The sequence below is a fragment of the Melopsittacus undulatus genome, chromosome 11, assembly GCF_012275295.1.
Source record: "Melopsittacus undulatus isolate bMelUnd1 chromosome 11, bMelUnd1.mat.Z, whole genome shotgun sequence".
NCBI lineage: Eukaryota > Metazoa > Chordata > Aves > Psittaciformes > Psittaculidae > Melopsittacus > Melopsittacus undulatus.
In genome coordinates this window covers 13,617,689-13,639,221 of record NC_047537.1, presented here as the reverse complement: position 1 = coordinate 13,639,221, position 21,533 = coordinate 13,617,689, and the positions used below count along the sequence as shown (strand labels likewise).

The 21,533-nt window shown below is 45.8% G+C and overlaps 1 protein-coding gene across 2 annotated transcripts in view; it reads left to right on the top strand.

Annotated features, from left to right (window-relative positions):
* Positions 1 to 21,533, top strand: part of MAP2K4 (mitogen-activated protein kinase kinase 4) — a 72,627-nt gene that overhangs the window by 14,705 nt on the left and 36,389 nt on the right. For both annotated transcript variants that reach the window (XM_034067889.1, XM_031042214.2), the window contains exon 2: positions 8,240 to 8,342. In XM_034067889.1, the coding sequence (XP_033923780.1) occupies positions 8,240 to 8,342 (103 nt within the window). The remainder of the gene's footprint in view (positions 1 to 8,239; positions 8,343 to 21,533) is intronic.

The following is a 21,533-nucleotide window of genomic DNA, read 5'->3' as shown; positions in this document are numbered from 1 at the left end:
TAATCAGTATTCTCAATATGATTTCAGAGCCTTAAAACTGGCATTATTAGACTTTGTGGCTTGTTTGGGGGTGACAGCAGTGGTTCAGGTGTAAATGTCCTGGATAAAGCCAGAGGTAATGCCTATCTCCATTGGCTTGGTCAGCATTGGAGAAGAGGGATGGGGATGGTCTTGGCTCTACCTGCATCACCATGGCCCGCTAGATCATATGTGCCTCTTAGGAGTTTTGGTGGGTTGTCTTCACTGCTTAAGGAGTGATCTGTGATCTGCCATTTACATCAAGCAACAGATCTGTACCCAGGTCTGAAGTGGGGTTACTCCTGGTGTGACCCTGGGCAAACTTGTATGATTCTATGAGCAGATTTAATGCAAACCTCCAACTTCCTGTGTACAAAACAATCTCTTTGGTCTTAGGGAGTGTTACTTGTTACCCCTTTCACAACAGAGCTGTTCTGTTCCAGTAGATTTTTTTATGATAATTGGCAAGAATGCTTAAGTAGTGCCTGTTGTAATTGTATTAACAGGTGGAGGAAGCTCATACTCTTTCCAGTAGGTACCCTGATCTTCTTGCCTGCCAGGTACAAGTGCAGATTTCCTTGCTTATCTGTTGAGCTGTGTTGTCTCTTGAAGTTGGTTTTACAGTCCTGATTAGATCCCGATGATGGTGACAGGATTGTTCTGTATTCAAAGCAGTGCAGTCTAAAGTTTAATTTAAATAATTAATTTTCTTTATGATTTTACAGTTAAGAATGACCTTTTATGTTTCAGTATTAACAGTGACGTGCTGCTTTGACTGCCAGTGAATGAATGGCGATGGGTCTCTTTTGCTTTAGGTTTTTACTTAAACTTCTGTCGAAAGGCACTAAGAAAGCTACTGGAAGGTTTCCCTGCCCATGCAGGGGTTGGAGCTGGACGGTCACTAAGGTCCCTTCCAAACCATTCTGTGATTCCGAGCTATGCATTTTATTATGAATTATCCTGCTTTTGTTATCAGGCTTGCTACTGGGAATTTGTGTTTCCTCTGCATTTCATTCCATTGGTATTTGATGTTTTTAGCTTTCATTTATTAAATGTATTTGTTACAGCGATTCCAGGATCTAGAGACAGAATTGTTACTTGTTTTTAAACTATTTTGGTCTTTGGGGTTTTATCCCAGTGTATCTTGTGACCAGTGTTCATACACATTTCTTCTAAATACTGTGCCTAGCAAGCCCTTTGCTGGCCATAGGACAAGGGGTGATGGGTTCAAACTGAAACAGGGGAAGTTCAGGTTACATATAAGGAAGAAACTCTTCCCTGTGAGGGTGCTGAGGCGCTGGCACAGGGTGCCCAGAGGAGCTGTGGCTGCCCCATCCCTGGCAGTGTTCAAGGCCAGGTTGGACACAGGGGCTTGGAGCAAGCTGCTCCAGGTGAATGTGTCCCTGCCCATGGCAGGGGTTGGAACTGGAGGAGCTTTAATGTCCCTTCCAACACAAACCAGTCTGGGGTTCTATGATCCTGTGATAGGAAAATACCCACAGAAATGGGGAGCAGTCACCTTATGGCCCCTTGGATGTACTTCCAGCAGTTGCTGGACTCTGGGAGGTGGCAGCACCATGACCAGTTCTTGCATTCAGTCTTCAGTGAAGCATGGAAGAGATTTGATCCCTGCTGCCTTCTGTCTTTTCAGCACAGCAGCAAGGTTCACGCCTGGTGTTTCAGGTGTTTAGGTGGGCAAGAGTGCCATCACCATGGGTCTTTCTGGAGCAATTTTGATGCTGCCAGGCTATTAAAGCTGCAAATCTGTTTTTCCAACAGATCATTGTCTGGCATGTCTCAGCAGTGTGAAATGGGGTTCCTTCCTATGCTGCTCTTCTTGCTACAGCATGTTACAGATTCATATTGAAGGCTGCCGAAATCTTTTGTTGAGCACGCAAGATGTTAATTCATTTTTCCTTGTAAGCAGAATATGAACCCCAAAGCTGTGAATGTGAGCAGTGCAGCTGTGGTATGTTTAGTGAGGCCTTGGAGTGCTCCTTAGAAGTGTGTTAATGTTGGTGCTGAGAAATTGATGTCTTTGGCTGTTTCTGCTGGATTTCAGCACAAAGAAGGGTTTGAACTGAAATTTAAAGTTATTTTAGGGATTTTGCCCTTTTTATGCCTATGGTGTGAATTTTCCATTATTCTTCCTTCTCCAGTTCATTGAAAATCAAAGTACTTGTGCTCAGAGACAAGCTATGCTGTGGTAGCAGCATAGTCCTCATAGCCAAGGTGAAGCTGTGCTGGGCAGACCGTGGTGGTGGTCACATATGTCAACTGTGGCATTGAGGATCTGCTGCCCTGTGATACAGGGCAGGAGCATGTGTGCACCTGATGGTACAACCAGACCTGCTGTGTGGCTCTGGTGAGGTCCATGCTGCTGCTATAGAAATTCAGCAAAATGTGTCCCAAATGGAAGCACCAGGGAAGAACCTGTGCACTAAGGGGAGGGGATGGATGGTGACAAGGCGCTGGGTGTAGGTGGCAGGTCCTTACCTCTTGAATTAAAACGAGTGGATGTTGCATCAGGAGCAAGTTATCTGTCGGGTTGGTTTTGCCTGACTGACCCTGTGCCAAAGCCACTGATGGAAAAGCAGCACTTTGCCAGGCAGTGTCCTCCATGGAAGTGATACAAGGCACAAAAGATTCCCACTTGGTTTCACAGGGTTAATGGGGACAGGCAGAAATGAGGCCTCCTGTGCTGTGGGGATCTGGAGCAAAATGCTGTGTGTGTGGGGAAGAGCAGCACGGGGCCAGGGAGGGAGCTGGGGAAGAGGAAAGCAGCAATGGGGACATGGAAGCTCCTTTCGCAGCGTGCTCCTTCCTGAAGGGTGGCAAATGACCTGATGAGCAAAAGGCTGGAAACCTCCCATGAGGCAGCCCTTGGAAGAAAAGTGAGGGGCAAGAGAGGGAGACCTGGGCAGGAGGAGTCGGACACTTCCCTCTTTTCTGTTGGTGTCTTGGGGAAGAACTTGCTTAAATGAGATCAGATTTGCTCTGCTCATCCCTCCTGAGACATCGGTCAGGCACTGCCCTGTGAACCCCTCTTTTGGAGAGTCCTCAGCAGTTAGACTTAGAAATACAGAACTGCTGTGTCAGGAGATGCTCCTGGCTAGTGGCTGAAGACTTTCATCATCCTTCCCGATGGACATGAGGACAGTGATTCATAACCCCCAGTGCTGTTTTACTGCTTTCAGCAGGATCTCCTTGTGGTCTCTTTTGGTCTTCACAGTTAAAAAACCCAGTACACTAAGGTGGACAGAATGGGTTGCTCTCCCAAAATAATTATTCCTTAAAATAGAAAAAGCCCCCAAGTCCTCTGGTTCCTGCTCTTCTTCCTGATCCATGGCTGCAGGGCTCTTGGCGACTGGGCCCGAGGTGTTTATCAGAGCTGGTGGGATGCGGGCTGTGATTGACGTTGCCACTTTTCTGGCATAGGTAGCTAGAGGGATGATGGAAACATACTTGTTGGTTTATCCAAAGAAACTGAATCCTTTCCATTGACCTTAAGCAAAGGCATCAAGGGCAGATTTTTTTTTTTTGCTTGCTTTTGGTCTGAGGACAGACTCCTAAAATGAAAAAAACCCCAACCAAACAGGACCCCCCCCCCCAACCAAACCCCTCCCCAGCTCTCCTCCCTACAGTGTATTTTATAACTCTTGCTCTGCTGTTTCATAATGAAAAAAGTACCTGGCCCAGCCTTTTGCTTAATTTATGCTTGTTTTACATCAGGAATGGTTCCAGGTGCCTCAATGCATGTCCCAGGGCAGCATCACCATTTTTTTCTAACAAATGCTTGGGCATGGTCTCCACTTGATTATGTCATGGAACTTCAGTCATAAAATCACAGAATGGCTTGGGTTGAAGGGACCTTAAAGCTCCTCCAGTTCCAACCCCTGCCACAGGCAGGGACACCTTCCACTGGAGCAGCTTGCTTCAAGCCCCTGTGTCCAACCTGGCCTTGAACACTGCCAGGGATGGGGCAGCCACAGCTTCTCTGCTGGGAGTTTCCAGCCTGAGGGAGCTAATCTTAATCTGATTGCAGTTTCTTGCACTTGAAGCCTATCCTACTGGAGCCAGGCTTCGTAGTGGAGGTATTTATAGAAGCTGGTGCAAGTGCTGTTGGAGGTAGCATACATGATGTATTGCAGGTCACGGAGGTGCATGTCTGCTGGTGTAGGAAGCGGCTGTGCAGCTCTGAGCCCTCTCCCAGCCTTACATCAGTGAGATGTTCTCCTGACAGTCTGTTTAGGACAAATGTTTCCCTACATAGGGGTTTCAGGAAGGGACCAGGCAGTAACCATACAGAGCCCTGGTTGACTTGGGCTTGTGTAGCATTGTGCTCCCGAAGTGGAAGCACCCTTGGGGCTGTAGGTGAGTTAAGTATAAATCCTCATATTAATGAGGTTATGTGTAAAAATAAGCATACTTTGTACATTCCTGCCATGCAGAAATGGTGTCTTGGATTTGGATGTTGCCTCTTGGAATATACTAAATTGCAGTTTTTATTGAATGGCAGTAAATGTCAGTAACAGACTTGGACTCTTGAAAGTGAGTTTCTATAGTTACTGTCCTTAAAACTACTAATTCCTCCCAGGCTTCTTTCATTCAGACTCCTCAAACACAACTGCACCATATGCTGAACTTCTTTGTGTTTTGTTCCAAAATTTGACTAGTTTTTTTTCTTGAAAATAGTTTGTCTTGAGGGCATGACTGGAAACTGCTTTCCTCTCAAATTAGCTGTGCTGCTGTTGGAGTCTGTCCATGAGCAAGATTGGAAAGGAAGGAAATACAACTGAAATCCTGTAGGTTGGAAGGGCCTGTGGGAAGGCAGCACTGTGCTAGCAGCAGTGGAGACAGGGAGCTGTGAATCCTGCTCAGGATGTCAGCAGCTCTGAACGTTCCTCTGCTGTCTCTACATCAAAGCAAGCATTTTGTTAGCAGACAAGATCTAACAGTTTGGATAATAAAAGCTGTTGCAAGAACAGGGAGATGTGTGTTGCTGTTTGTTTCGTGTCTCAGGTGAGAGTTGGCACTAGCTTTGCTTTCAGATGCCCTGGAAGAGATAAGACCTGATAGTTTACTCTTGAGAAGGTAACTCCAAACATTCAATTCCCTTTCCAAAAGGAAGCAAATCATCCAACCCGTTGGTCCCCCTAACATCCCTTTCTCCCCATTTTAATTTTACAAGGGTGAGGTAAAAGGGTTCCACAGCTCATATATGGGTGTGGAGCAGTCAAAAGCCCTTTTGGGGATGAAACTGAAGATTTAGAGAGTACATAGATGAAGTACTTGATTTTTTTCAAGGGCTAGTGGAGAAGACAGCTTGCATTGACTCTTGTTGGACTTCCAGTTCGTTTTAGTGTGTTGTTTCATTTAAAGTCCATGTTTCCATGTGACTTGTTCTGAATGGAAATTCCTGGCATTTCTCAGGATCATAGAATGGTTTGGGTTGGAAAGGATCTTCATATCATATAGTTCCAAACCCTCTGTTGTGGGCAGGGACACCTCACCCAAGACTGTGTTGCCCAAGGCTCTGTCCAACCTGGCCTTGAACACTGCCGGGGTTGGAGCATTTACCATGGATGTCTGTTTCTCCCTGGTCATGTTCCTTGTTCATCACCTGAGCAAAAGCAAACCATCCTGCTTGCTTGCCAGGGACAGGTTGTATTTCTGTGTTTGTTTGATTTGTAGAAAATCCAGCTCTAGGTTGTGGATTGACATCACTGAAACTATTCTTAGGAACCTACAGAGATAGAAATCAATAGATTGTGTTAAAATGTGTTCCATCAGTGTGAAAACAGGAGGAAACTTGGTGTGTAACAGTTGCAAATAGTAATAAAAAAGGAGCAGGCTTTGAGAAGAGAATTTTTGTTAAGAGTTTGTAGTTCACTGCTGGACCGCTTTAAACACAGATGCTCTTCTCAGTTGTATAGCTGTTGCTGTTAGGGAAAATCTCAGGACTGTTTATTATTGCCCTTAGAAGAGGGGTGTCAATAAAACATAACTAGAAGAATGGTGAATGTCGTAAATCCCTGGACCCACTCTGAGAGTGCGGGACAGAGAGCAGCCCAGGCGAGTGTAGGGCTGTATTCCCATTGAACTGCCACGCAGCGCATGGAAATCTGCTGAATTGTCACCAACAAATGGTGGGTGCAAAGCTTTGGGTAATGGGTTTCAGGCTGCTGGCTCTTGTACAAGTTTCTTGTGTGGGGTTTATGTGTAACAAATGAGGTGATTTTTTCAGAAAATGTAGTGTGCCTGCAGATACTTCCAGGCCAGTGTATTGCACTAGGATCAGAACTGAGAGTATGTACTGGGAATTTAGAAGTGCAAGGTGTGACAGAGGAAGTAGGTGGTCATCTCTATGTGGAAATAGCAACCAGGGGATGATTGGAGTTGTGCTGTGGAGCTGCACGTGCTGTACATCGGGTGACTCCAGCAGCAGCACCGTATCCTGCAGGAGCATCTATGTTCTCAGGACACAAGTTCACCCATGTATACCTGAACCTGACACTCGGCATCCAGCTTAGCCCATAGGGGATGGCGGGTTTTGAGGGGGGAGATCGGTGTTTGCTGGCTGCAAGCTTTCCTGTGCCTTCCATACTGCAGGTGTGTGTGTTTCTTTTGAGTGCATCCTTAATTCTGAGGTTTGTTTTTATCAAGCTGGGTTTGGATGTATGGTGTCACAATGATCTTTAAGGTTCTTTCCAACCTAAATGATTCTGTGGTACTATTTTCAGGGTGGGAGTCAGTCTTTTCTCCCAACTCACAAGTGGTAGGGTAGGAGGAAATGGTCTCAACTTGCGCCCCGTGAGGTTTAGGTTGGAGATTAGGAGCAATTTCTTCACCAAAAGGGTTGCAAGCTTTGGACCAGGCTGCCAAGGGCAGTGGTGAAGTCACCATCCACAGAGGGATTTAACAGACACATAGATTTGGCATTTGGTGACATGGTTTTGTGGTGGACTTGGCAGTGCTGGGGGAATGGTTGTGCTTGATGCTTTTAAAGGTCTTTTCCAACCTTAAAGATTATAAGATGCTTGTAATATTTCATGCCCTGAAATTGCTGTAAAGTGCTTTGACCTGTAATGGGTTTTTTTTGTTTTCTTTTTGGTCTTGGAGTTACCCAAAACACTTCTTTAACCTCTGTGCAAGGTAGAGGAGTGCTTCAGAGCAGGATGGTGCCTTCTGACTTTTCTCAGGAGGATTGTGGGATAGCTGGGGATATGAAACCCATGTTAGGGTGCAGGCAGAGAGGGAGGTGGTTGTAGGAACCCAGATATGGTGCCAGCTTTGAACTGCCAGAGCCTCTTGAAGTGAGCAGCAGAGTTGTTTAGACATCACTCAGGCAATGGGAAGCTCCAAGGGGGTTCAGTTGCAGGCTTCTGGAATGTGGGGTGGGAGAGGCCCCGTCTTGGCATGTTTTGGTGGAGAGGAGTGCAGCTTTCCAGCAGCCAAATGGGGACAAGACAGGGTCTGCTGCAGCCCAGTGACAGGGCTGGGAACAGTCATCTCTCTTCATAGTCCCTTATCCTGCTGCTGCTCCTCAGCCGATCGTCTCAATTTCAGTGAGAAATAACACAGCCACTGGCTGGAGCAGTGGCCAGGACTCCTCCCAGCCTACTGTTAATTTGCTTTCCTTTCCTCTGTGCTTTCTCAGTTGGCTGCAGAGCAAAGCTTTCACCCCTCTGATGGCCTGAATTGTGCTTTCTGCTCGGAGACCACTTGGCAGACAGGGCTCATCCATCCCTGCTCAGCCTGGCAACATCAGTTTACTGTCAGGCTGAGGACAGTGGGCCCTCCTACAGACACCCCAAGGTGCCCCTTCCCCTCCTCAGCACTGTCCACCCCAGGCCTGGTGGCATGCCCAGGCTGTGCTGAGAAGGTCAGTAGCCCCTTTCCCACTGTGGCTGAAGTTGACCCTAAACTATGGATCTGTTTAGGGGAGTAATGGTGTGAGGAGGACGTAGAGCCCTGGTGTGGAGGTGCCTTGGTAGACCTGGCAACCACTTGCTGTCGCAAGAGGACCTGGCTTGGAATGGGATGGTGGGAGCTGACTCCAGTTCTCCATCCTTGTGTCCCTAATCCAAGCTAGCATTTGCTAATGTTACTGTGAAATGTTTTTCTTTTTTTACAATACATTGTTTTTTCCCTGTTGATTTCCAGATACTCTCAGTACTTTGTTGCTGACCAGAAGTTCACTTTGTCTCTTGTCTCCCAGGTAAACGCAAAGCGCTGAAGTTAAATTTTGCAAATCCACCTTTCAAGTCCACAGCAAGATTTACTCTAAACACTTCTGGAGTTCCCTTCCAAAATCCACACATGTGAGTATAAAGCCAAAGGTGCAACTAGTGGGACAACTAAGAAATTACTTAGCCAAGATGTAGTGTTATTTTAAATGTACTTTGATGACTTCGGTTATTTGTAGTTTGTTCAGAACTGTCAGTTTGAGTCACTGTAGAGATGATTTCCCCCCCCCCCCCCCCAACCCTCAGAATTAAACAAAGGTGAAATTTGGGATCTTCCTGTTTTGACCTGGAGCTACTGCCTTCCAGCATGGATTAAATTGACTTAAATTGTAGCTGATAATGCAAGATATGTCTAGAATTAATTTCCAGACCTATTTACTGTAATTTTCCTGTCTCTTTATTCAGTGCTTATTACTTTTCGTTAGAGGGAGGTTCTGATTTCTGTGTTACTTGTGGAAGACGTAACTGTGACAGATTTTTTTTTTTTTACTTATTTATTTTTCAGCACTAAAATAAAAGGTTTGAGGATTATCCCTCTGCCACCACAGCAATGGCAGGGAGTTCTGCAGTGGTTAGTTTTCACTGGGTTTTCTAGCTAGGTAGCTACAGGGTGTCCCTGTCCCCAGTTTGAATGCAGGTGTGGCATAGAGCTGTTCCTGACACTAGCAGATAACACTAGTACATCACCACAGGAAACAGTAGCTTTGTATCCTCAGATCCACCAATGTAGATGCATGGGTGATGCACCCACAGCCTGTATGTGTGGCAGCATGCAAAGACAGCCCAAATTTTTCCTCTCGAAGTTCCCCAGCAGGTCTCAAGAATTTTGTCAGTGGCAAGTCTCAAACTGTGCCTGCAGCTTCCCTCACTGCCTGGACTCTCCAGGGCATCCCTAGCCATGGGCTGCTTCTGCTTGGCTCTGCATGGCGCTGCCTCTCTCCTTGAGCTCAGTGCCTTCTGCTTCCCCAGAACATGCCCTCTGGGGTCTGTTCTTATTTCAGATAGCTTCTTTATGCTGGGGGTTTCCAAACAAACCTTTATCAAGCTAGAAACATGTTTCTGATGAGTAATGATTCTGTAATGATGATTACAATATCTAGAAATGTGATGGAGTACTTCAGATTATTCTTCTTACCATTCCACCTGACCTTTCCAGCAAGTCCTCCTCTCTCTTCTCTTCCTCTCTGAAATAGAGTATTCTTACTGGTTGTGGAGCTAGCATTTATATATTTGCCTTTTGTGTCTCATCACATCATCAAACCCTTGTAACAGTTTTCTCTAGAACTCCATCTGGGGTTCTTGGCTCTCTCAAATCTCCCTAGTCCATTAAATACAGGAGGACTTAGACTCAGCTAGCGAGTTTCCCACCATCAGCCACCTATAGGTATTTGACTTTCCTGTGTTTATCTACATGGATTTTTGTCTCAGATTCACTGGAAGTCACAGTGGCTCCTGCCTAGCACGCAAGACCTTGTGTTGTTAGTCAGTGGCATCTTAAGCTTCATGTTTGTGCAAGTGACTGTCAGTGTTGTCTGTTGAGAAGGTGCTGCCCTGTCTCCATGGGAGTTTCTGTTGTTGGCAGGGGTATGATGCTGGGCTGGTCAACTGGGTAACTGGTTCTGATGGCTTGGAAGTATTTTGGGTTGGATATGATAGCCATTCAAGTGTCAAAAATGATGTGATGTGTCTGTGCTAAAGCTTACTTGGGAGGCCACAAGTGGTAGCAGCCATTTGTGTTTGAAAGAGTTGGATGCTGTTGCCTGGATTGCTTTCTTTGTGTTGAGGCTGATTAAGCTCAGATATAGCTAATTCACCCTCATGTCCTTTGTGTTGTCCATAGTGGATGCTGTTCCTCAAAGCAACGTTCACATCTGGTTGCACGCTTCTCTCAAGTGTTTGTCTCGCAGCTGGTGCATCATGGTGGTGTATCTGCATCTCCCACCTCTTCCCAGAGAGCTTGGAATGTTTTTTCCTCTATTGTCTAGAAACCTTTCTAGACTTTTTGAATTGGATGTTCCAGACCTCCTGGCCCAAATGCATTCTTGATGCAAGGTGTGTCTCTGTCCATGGAGTCGCTTCCCTTCCCCAGCCTGATGGAGCAGTGGCCTCAGCTGCCTCCCAAACACTGCTGGGGCTTTCCCTGTGCAAACCCTGTTGGTCCAAATGGGTGGATCTGAAGATACAGAGAGGTCAATTTCTCACATGGAATTTGGGGTTCTGTGACTTGGATCTATTGATCCAGAGGTTCCCGTTGCTCCTGCCTCCAGGAGGGCAGAGGCTTCACTTGTCACATGTGTGGCCTGTGCTGGGGCACACGAGGAGGCAGCAGCAGTGACCCGCAGCAGCCACGAGATGTCAATTGCCTATTAGCTGTATTTTGCTTGATTAACAGGTTTTGATCGGGGAACTGATCAGGCTGGATTGGTGGATGCTCAGGTAAGAGTGTGGTTTCTTACTATGTAGACAGAAAGCAAAGGAGCAAATGGGGCTTTTCATGCCTCTCTGTGTGTTAGGAGGGAGCAGCCTCTCTGTAAAATGCATCACTTGAGCAAAGACACTGCTGTTGAGGAGGCAAGGCATGCTGTGGCCTTGGGAATATCAGAATATTGGGTGTAGCTGTTCTCCTCCTTAGTGCCGAGGCTTTGTACCCCAGTACAGAGGTATGGACCCCACATTCCCTGTCCAGTGTGAGTTCAGCTTTTTCCTTGGGGTTTGTTTCTCAGTCTGAGAGATCTCAGGAGTATTGGAAAAGAAGTTGGGGACTTTGGAAGAAACCATGTTGGATATCGCCCTAAGCCAGGGGAGGAGTTTAGCTCCAGTGAGCACACATAGGCTGGAGGGAACTCAGTGAAGTTTCCAGGTGATCTTTGTGTGATTTCTGACTCTGTTCATTCCTGCTAGTTCCTCGGGTTTAATGGCGTGTCCAGAGGGACAGTCTCAAAGGCTGAAGAATCTCAATTGTAAAACCTGGCATTATTAAGGCCCTGACCAGTGCTTCCCAGTTGCCTTCCATCCTGTGGCACAGGAATAGTTCCTGTAGCCCGGTGAGCATCACGCATTTGGTGCTTCTGCCTGGAGGCTATTCCCAGAGCTTCACTGCTGCCATAGGCAGAGGCATTTTGTTAATACATAAGCTCTACCCTGGAAAACCATGTCCAGGGGGAGTGCACATAGATTAAACACTGCTGAATACAGAAAGCTGGGACATGGGTTCACAAATCTTTTTCCTGCCACTCCTTTTCCATCTCTGGTGGTTTGGAGTCGTGTCTTACTCTTTAGATCTCAAGCTGGGTTACATCATAGAATCATAGAATAGCTAGGGTTGGAAAGGACCTCTGAATCATCCAGTTCCAACCCCTCTGCCATGGCAGGGATGCCTCACACTAAACCATGTCTCCCAAGGCTGTGTCCAGCCTGGCCTTGAACACTGCCAGGGATGGGGCAGCCACAGCTTCTCTGGGCACCCTGTGCCAGCACCTCAGCACCCTCGCAGGGAAGAGCTTCTGCCTTAGATTTAACCTGAACTTCCCCTGTTCCAGTTTGACCCATCACCCCTTGTCCTATCACTACAGTCCCTGATGAAGAGTCCCTCTTTGCATCCTTGTAGCCTCCTGGATACTGGAAGCTGCTCTGAGGTCTCCATGCAGCTTCTCTTCTCCAGGCTGAACAGTCCCAATGTGCTCAGCCTGTCTCCATATAGGAGGTGCTCCGGCTCCTGATCATCCTTGTGCCCTCCTCTGGACTTGCTCCAGTATCTCCATGTCCTTCTTATGTTGAGGACACCAGAATTGCGCACAGTGCTGCAACTGGGGTCTCACAAGAGCAGAGTAGAGGGGCAGGATCACTTCCTTTGACCTGCTAGTCACGCTCCTGTTGATGCAGCCCAGGATACAGTTGACATCCTCCTGGATGTATGAATGTGCTGCCATGGGAGTGCAGGAAGTGGGTGCCAGAGCAGGATGCAGAGCAACATGTAGGACCACAAGACCACACAGAGGAGCAGCCGGTGAGTGGCTGGTATCTGTGAGCTTTGCTGTGCCATCTGCATTGATGGCCTTGGAGCTGAGAGCTGGTGAGGATGGCAGTGACTAAATGGCACTGGGTGGCATGGCCCTGCCGCTCCTGTCCTGTCCTTGCCCAGCCCATGGCACTCTCAGGCCCTGGCCAGGACACCTCCTTTCTTGACCTTTTCCAGTACATCAGCTACTAGTTGTGTTGGGATGGCCTGAAGGAGGTTGCCTGCATCACACATGGCCAGGAAACCAAGCAAGGAGACAAGCAGAGCAGAGGCTGCAACTGCTCAGACAGAAGGCAGTGGCAAAACCCCCTTAGAATTAGAACATGTGTTTAAATTGAGGGGCTTTGAAATGACCTTTAAATAGGAGACTGACTCAAGGGTGACTTTGAATGAGATTAGAAATTGGAAATATCTTTCCAGCTGCTAGAATTTGGGCTGTGGCTCCCTGAAATCACCCCTGAGATGCTGTGAGCTGAGACATCCCTTGTTGGAATTGAAAAGGTTCTGAATGATTTTCCTGTGCAGATCCTGTGGGGCAGGTGGACAGAGCCCTGGGATGCCATGTCGAGGCAGGGGGTTGGAAGGAATGTCTGTTCTGGTTCTGGGACTGCTTGTGACTGATGGAGCTACAGAGAATGTGTATTCAGCCGTGACTACTTCCTTTAGATCCATTTTATAAGTGTAAATAGATTGTGTGTAGGTAGGCACAGTCCCAGTCTACCCAGGGGGTACAGCCCCAGTGATACACAGACCTATACAGGGTAAAAGCAGAATAGAGCCTGAATTACAGGGAGTAACTGGGGAGTAAGATTCTTACTGGAAAGGGTGCTGTCTAGAGAAGATACTTTACTGGCAGGTGGAGCCCCAGTCCATTGAAGTGCTACTGCTTGTGCCTAGTCTAGGTCAGCCTGGGCAATGTGTGAGTGCTGTGCTCTGCAGGCTGGGTCACACTCCACATGATGGAGACCCCAGTTCTCATTGGTTCTGACTTAGGCCACGTTATCAGATGCTGACTTGGTTTTCCCTGCAGCAGAGGTGGCTGGAGGACTCCAGCCATGGTTAGGGTGAGCTCTTAAACTTCTGGCCCAGTGTTTTTTCACTTGGTATTTCCTGAACCCAGGACACACCTGAAGAGCATCCCACCTTTTACCTCATCTCTTCTGCATCCAAGTAGGATTTAGGTCACAAACAAAATAAGCTTACTCAATTATCTGTGTGCAGGCTCTACAGAGCTACCTGCAGCTGGTGGCCTTTGCTGAAAGCTGGTTCAGATAACAGCAGAGGAATGATGTGGTGAGATGTGACTGCATGGCTGTGCATGGCAGGTTTGCCTAGGCCTGTCTTGTCCTGGCCATCGGTGGCATCCCTTGAACTAAGTTGTTCAAGATGAGTGGTTTGATTTTCTAGGAACCTTTGTACTCTTCTGGTACAGCACTGCCTTGATCTGGACTTCAGAGTGCAGAGTTCAGATCCACCTGCCAAGAAATGGGCATGCACAATGGCTTTTGTTTGGCATCTGTTTTCCAGCCTGGTGCAGCTCTGTCTGCTGGCTCTCTCAGCTGTTGAAGGTGTCACCTCTGTAGAAGGTTATAGAAGTCTCCTCTGGAAAGGTCACAAAATGAAATGACCTCTTTCAGTGCTCACAAACGCAGCTTCTGAACTCCCTGGTGGCCTGTTGGACTCTGCAGCCTCCCTGTAAGCATGTGGGTGTCTTCATGGGTTCTTTGTGACTTAAGTTCCAAGAGGTGCCCCTTTGCACCTTCTTCTCCTTGTGAGACTTGGGAGAAAAACTCCCTTTCCAGAGAGACGCCCCAAGAGTGTGTTGGCAGATGTTTGTTTAATAGCCCTTTGGGGGTTGGATCTCTTAAAAGCAAGCGGAGGCCCAGTTGCATGCCAGACTCTGCTACTTCCCATTTTTCTGCATAGTTCAGGGACTGTCATTATTCCTGAACAGAATTTTTCTCCCTGTCCCAAGTCTGTCTCAAGTGTTTGCTTCTCTTTTAATCTCAGGCGTTTTCAAACCTTTCTGGCATGTGGTTTTAGGCTCTTTAGCTGCAGAGCCTGCAGCTCGCTGAGTTCATTAAGGTGTAACCTGTGAGAGTTACTACCCTTTGTCTGAAAACCATTAAAACCCCAAGTGAAGGATCCTAAATTGGCATGTTCCCAATTCCTGGTGTGAATTTTCCTGTGAATATTTCTCTATCTGTTTGCTATTTCTCTCAGTCATTTCTCATCTTTATTGTTACTAGTGTCTGATGCTTTTCATGTTACCTCCACTTTGCAGGAGTGATGCCTGCAAGCCTCAGAGGGAGGCTTCAGTGTAGAAGGTACCAGACGATTTTTCTTTCTGTGACTGTTCTGCAACATAGAATCACAGAATGGTTTGGGTTGGAAAGGACCTTAAGATAATCCAGTTCCAACCCCCTGCCATGGGCAGGGATGTCACACTAGACCATGTCACTCAAGGCTGTGTCCAACCTGACCTTGAACACTGCCAGGGATGGAGCATTACTCGAAAGTTGCAGGATCTGAATGTGATCATGAGGAAACTTACTTGTATTTTCAGTAAGCACAAGTAAAATGATACTTCCAAGGACTCAGCAAATATATTTACATGTTTGAGTCTAGTAAACATGCTCTCACTTCTAACACAAACATCACTATTGCTGAAGTGCTAGAGCAATGTTTCTTACATTTTTTTTCTGGAGCTTTCTTGACAAATCCATGAGCTTTGCTTTGTGTTTAACCTTCCTCCTTCCTCCAGAAGTTTGCAAGTTCCTTTGGTCAGTGGTCTCTTTAGCATAGATGACAAAAGAGATGATATGGGTTGTAAAACACCCATACTCAGTATCTCTGACTGGGAGTTGGTTGCCTTATCCTGGAGGTGCTGCCAAAATCAGTGTGAGGTTTTGACTGAACATGCTGCATTAAGGTCTGGTTTTGTCTTGCCTTCTAAGTTTCTGTGTTTCTCTTAAGGTGCTAATCCTGCTCTGCAGAGGAGCTTTTTGGCATCTGCAGCTCTAGCTGCTTCCACTTTGAGCATCAGTGCCCTGGTAGGACTGTTCTCGATGATATCTCAGCACTCTGCTTCTGAATTTAGGTCTTCCATGTCTGGAACCAAGATTTGGAGTTTGTATATGTGCATTAAACTAATTCACATTGATTGTTTCAGCAGTGCTGAGCACCCAGGTTCCTGCCACACTGCTGGGACCTGGTCTTCTCACAACTAATGGAAACCTAATCACCTACCTTGGGGTGGCTATATTAAATCTAACCCCCTGTTATATACTAATCAGGCTCCCACAGGTTCCGAGTGCTTCAAATGTTTTGAGTGATTAATTTTGCAAACCTAAATGGTTGCAGAAAACTCCTGTGTTCTGACTTGGTGGGGTTTAAGAAAGTCAGTTTAATTCTGCTGCCCGTGCCCCAGTGGGTCAGAGGGAGCTCAGGCTCTGGCAGGATCAGAGCTGTTGCATTAGTGCTCAGTAGACCCCAGGGATCCTTGAGTTACAGCCCTCTTCACACAGCAGGAGGGATACATGTGGTCCTGGCATACCTGTGTAATGCACACCAAGATGTAACTGCTGCAGTGCTTATTTAAGAGAAGTGAAAGCAGGTCAAGGAGTTTGGGTCTGCAGCAGCTCTTCCAGTCTTTCATGCTCTTGTGGTTACAGTTTCCTCTCCTTTTTTCCTTTCCTTTAATTGTAGGTGCAGCATCCCCTAGCAAGGGCAGCAGTGTACATGTTTGTATACGAGCTGGTTGTAAATCTTGGTGTGTGGAGGTTTTAGAAGCATGCAGGACACCAAAATGCTCTAATCTTCTTAGGAGGGTTAGAGAGAAAATGGGAGACCACAGGTTTATTCACTTTAGACTTTTCAATAGTATCTGAGCCTGTCAGTGTGGTTTTCAGAGTATTTCAAGACCTGTGTGTCTGTGCTTTGCCATTTCATCAGGTAAATTCTGTAAGCCATTCTAAACCTCCAGTTTCATACATTGTAGAGAAGGTATGATACATTGCCATCTCTGAGCCTTTAAGTGGTCTCATTATCTACATCTAAAGTAATTTCTTAGGATTAAGAATTACAGGTGAGATCCAGGATTACATTTGGGAGCTGGGAGTTGCCAAACTTGTTCCTTCCTTCCTCCAGTGCTGAGCAGTCTTTGGGACTTGAGCTTTTTGATCAAAAAGAGCCTGTGGCATGTGTGGTTTCTGCATCCTAGGGTGCCCCAGACATCCACTGGGCACTGTACATTGCTGCTGTCCTGCCCAAGAGGAGGCATTGAGAATCCCCACACCTGAAATCACCAGTTCCTAAAGCGTGCTCTAAAAACACACCAGTCACTACTCACTGCAGTTAAAATTTATTCAGGGCGTAGGAGAAGCTGTTGCTCATCTTCATGTAACATCTGAGAGCATGAACTGCCCTCTTGGCCTTTCAGCTTCTTTCCTTCTAGACCCATGAATCCATCTTCCTGACTGGGGATTGATCCAGGATCACCAGGGGCAATAGGTGCCCCATCCTTCATGTCCTAGAGACCAATGTCCAGGAACATGGATGAAGTTCTGAGGCTGAAGAGAGCCTGTATCCCCAAGTTCCCTCCTTCTTGGGCAAATACAGGAACTGCTAGCTTAATATGCAAACCCTGCTGGTGTCTGGAGAGGAAAATGGGATGAAACAGATTCTTATATGCAACATCTCTAAATATATCTATGTGTGCACACACAGGTTTGGTCTGTACCCTTTTCCTGATAAATATGTTGTTCAATAATTATTTATAAGTAACAAAGCAGGACATGGCTTACCCGTGGGGCTGAGCTTGATGCCTCTGGAGAGGAGTGGTCTCTGCTGTGTATATGGTAACTGGCTGTCACTGTTGGACTCTATTTAATCTGAGATGGTCAGGCACAGACTTCTTTTTCTGGTTGTGTGCTACAGAGAAATGTTAGCAATGGTTTTGTGTATGGAGCAGCACTCTTCATAGCTGTGAGTTAAGTTGGGCTCAAATCCTACATTTCCACACATGGACCTTGCGAACTAACATTCCTTCGGGAAACCCCAGTAAACAACTGCGTTACTAGCTGTAGGAATGAACTGTGTTCATTGCTATTCTTCATGCTGAGGATCACGCTGTGTTTCATCAGAGCAGGAGTACGTACTTCAGCTCTTCAGACGTTCAGCACCCCCTGGCAGTAAAGTATCTTGCATTTTACTCTGGCTGAGAAGTGAGCCAACTCTTCTGCTTTGTGGGTTCAAGCTGAAGGAATCAGTCATCTCTTGTCTTCTGTACACATCAAGGAATGGAGAATAAAGAGAAGATTCTGCAGACTGGGAGACTGCTTCAAGCCCACAAGTTGTCGTCAACAACCTGTCTTCATCCTTTGCATAAATGAGTGACTTTCGGCATGTGCCATGGAGGACATTTGGACTGAATGAATAGGATGCACCCAGGAGAAACAGCTGCTGTTCAAAGAACTCATGGAAAAGACATTGTGATGGATTGGATGGATGTGGTGGAGGTGGGGATTGTCCTGCAGGGCTAAATTGGTTTTGTCATTCTGCTTGTATGAGGAACTGACTTCTGAAAAGGACTTAGATTAACTGGGTTTATGGTATGTTGGTGAAAACCAGAGACGTTGTCTTTGAGGTTCAGGTATATGTTCTTACTTCCCATTGTGAAGGTCCTTCCATTTTGGGAAACCTCAAATATGCGAGAGCAAGTGTCTAAGCCAGTCTACACTGGATTATGCTGACACTACCAGTCTACACTGGATTATGCTGACACTATAAGGTCTTCTCTTTGAGCCTGTTTTAATTCCCTCCTTTGTAAAATATGCTTGGATGAGCAGCTGGTCCTTTGTGCCCAATGTAACTGATGCTTTTGCAGAGACAAGTGTGGATCAGTTGAAGTGATCGTTTCAAATATCTCTTGCTACAGTAGTATGAAGGTGGTTTTCCTCTCTGAGGCTTCCTATCATCCAGCTGGGTTTGTTTTGTCACTCTGATGTTGTAGGTGCTATTTTAAACCAGTGACTAGGTAATTCTCTGGGACTATTGGCCTAGCTCCCTACAGCATCCTTAATTTTCTGTGAACATCCTTACAGGGCTTGCAGAAAATCACCTCCTGGCTCCTGAGAGTCAGTGGAGAAAACTGCTCCATGCAGCCATCTTGGAGGAGACCAACATTTAAAACTTCACCCATACTACTAGAGCATGGAGATGGGGACCTTCAACAGTCAGTTGCTTTCACTGGCCTTATGTCTTAGAGAAAGAGCACTCCAAAATTGCAAGTCACATTTGGTCTCCTTCAGTCTTGTCATGAGCTCTCTGTTAGTCACCACATTTCTGGTCACTGTGTCTCTCTAGAAAAGCCATCTCTCTTGCAGTTAGGTGATGGCTCCCATCTGTTTGTGTGTGCCACCGGAAGAAAAGCACTGCTAGGTACGTTCCTGGCACTGAATTCCGAGTTATTTCAGGCTATGATGCAGCCCAAAATTTAGTTCTTGGGTTTTGGTTGGGTTTTGTTTGGTTGATCCTGAAGGAGATGAAGGAGAGCTTTTAGCTTGCCCAGACTAGGCTTGGATTAGTTTAAACAGGAAAAATCTCTTGTTGAAGCAGTTGAAACAAACCCATTTCATATAGTTGAAATAACAGTGCTTATTATCCGCCTCTCCAAGTGTTTCCAACCAGGAGCTGAGCAAAACCATGAGTTTGCATTCCTGAATGTTTGTGGGTGGCTGCATTGGTCGTCTGCACAAGTACTTGAGTGGTTTTTTAATGTGTTCCCTGCATAAGGGGCTTAGCAGGAGCCAACCTTGACTGAGCCACTCCAACTGTTGTGAGATAACAGGTCCTCATGTCAGGAAGGGAGGTTGCCAGAGCTGGACAGCTTTAGGGGTTTGGAGATCCAGAATCTGATTTTTGTTCTTGGTATACAGAGTGGGAGTTAACCTTGTTTGAGCTGTCAGTTGTGTGGCTCTGGAGGTAATAAGAAAGGATGTAGTTGTTCAAATCATGCAACCTTATGACAAGATAAGTTTGGATGATAAATTGGTAAGCCCACCTGGAAGAGACCAGATTGGTGGATTCAGGATGGAAGCTATTTTAAATAACATATATATATATATAGATAGATAGATATATTTAGTAAGTTTTGCTTTATAAACCACAAGAAAACAGAGCAGTAATGACCAATGTGTCTTGAGGAAACAGCCTGTCACCAATATATAGGTGTTTGGTTAGGAATTTGATTGTATTTATTCCTGTTTCTAATCACACTAATAATACAATTGGAGATAATAACTGCTATTGCTGTAAGAAAACAAAATGCTTATGATTTAGTATGCTAAAAGGCAGTTCAGATCACCAGGGCTGCACTGTCCTTCCAGTGAGGGGAAGTTGCTTACATGAAAAATATTGAGATCCCTGTTTTCTTGCGCCAGGCACTTGATGAGCAGTGTGACTAGCTGAGTATTTTGTTATATGTTATTGTGGCATATGATAACAGCACCATGTTTTCCTGTCATTTCCACAACTTTTCCTGGCTGAAGTGATACATAAGCAAGCCTTGGTAGTAATCACATTGTCCCATTCAGCTTCCAAAGGAGAGAAGTGGACCTCATCCAGAAATTTTCCAGTAGGCTACAGTAAGCGTAACTCTCTGTGAGCCATTATCGAGTATTTTCCATCCCCACAAAAATAGCATTGATTAAAGTAATAGAATTTGTCTCAGAAATAGTGTCATTCCATTGAGGGATTTTTGTATAATGATACTACATGACAGTAATCATTTTACAAACTATCCCAGGTATGTATTTGGGGTTCTTTTGTTAAGTCCTATGGATATGTTCCTGTCTCTGTTTCCTGTTCTTGGGTAGCTGACCATGGCTCAGGAAGTGCAGTGTTTCAGAAGGGGAGTCAGCATGGTCACAAGGGTCATTTAAATTGATGAGCTCAGGTTTTGCTGGTGTTGCTCTGCAATACTTGAATCCAGTGTAAGCTTTGCATGCCCAGCCATGGTGGGTTCAGGGGATGTGCTGCAGCCTGGTTCATTTCCAAATCAGAGTGAGTTTGTTATTAATGTACTCAGTTAAACTCAGGACAGGGTTCACCATGAGGAATGGAAAGGTCAAGGGCAGGGTTAATCAAAATCAATTGGAACTCAGTCATTTACCAAAGGAGCTTAGTAGAAAATACTAACATTTTGAAAGCTTCTGACAAACTCCATTGCAAAGAGCATTCCTGACTTCAGCCTTGCTAATGTGCTGGGCCTGGTCCTGAGGGCTGTGAAAGGGCTGTGCAATCTTCCACTCTTGGTTAATATCTTTATTTTAAAGCTTTGGAGGAGCATAGAAGGCCAGAGCAATGTTTAGGAAACTCTCTGCCACGTGGTCGTGATGAAAGGGAGCATATGTGCTTTTGCTTTTAGTCTGAGGTAGGAGATGCAAAACTAAATCATTTCCTTCCTTTGCCACGTTTTCTGTATCTCTTCATCATGACTAGGAATCTGTTACTAAATATAAGCCTCAGGACACCTTACTTACATCCTCTTGCAAGTATGCTGTTGCACATCGGTTTATTGGAAGCAGGGATTTCTTCTTGTGATGGATTTGCGGGAGCACCAACATTTTGAGCCCCATAGAAAAAAATCTGACCTTTCTTTGGGAGTCTTTCTCTAGTGAAATTGAAACTGGAGTTGTTATTTTATTAGCATCAGCCTGCAGGGTCTCTATCTATATAAGTAACACACAGACATTGAGACAGAAGCACTTGAACCTCTTGAGGCTGTTTAAAAGACGTGGCTGAAATATGTTAGCCAAAGCCCTAAGTTACGTTTTCACTCTGAAGTTACGAACAGTACACAGTGTCATTAGAACCCTGCTGTTTGCATGGAAGCTTTTTTTATTGTTCTTAGGATTTAGGTTCTACCTTTGGCTGATTCACCACAAATTCAGTTTCTGAAATCCTACTGTGTCAAGCAGTGGTTTTGCCAAACTTGTGGAGAAGTAGAATGTGTTCTCATCAACCACAGTGTAAATAGGAGCTGTAATAAGAGATGTCCTAGAAGAATCCAGCACCAGACAGGAGCATGAAGGACAGTTTGCTTGGATCTTTCTGACGCTACAGATGTGTTTTATTCATGTCCACTGTAATGTTGAATACTTCAACTTTGGGCTTCTTTGAGCCCCACAGAACTCTCAACCAAGTAAACCAAAGAGGAGATAGGTAGCTACTACCCACAGCATCTT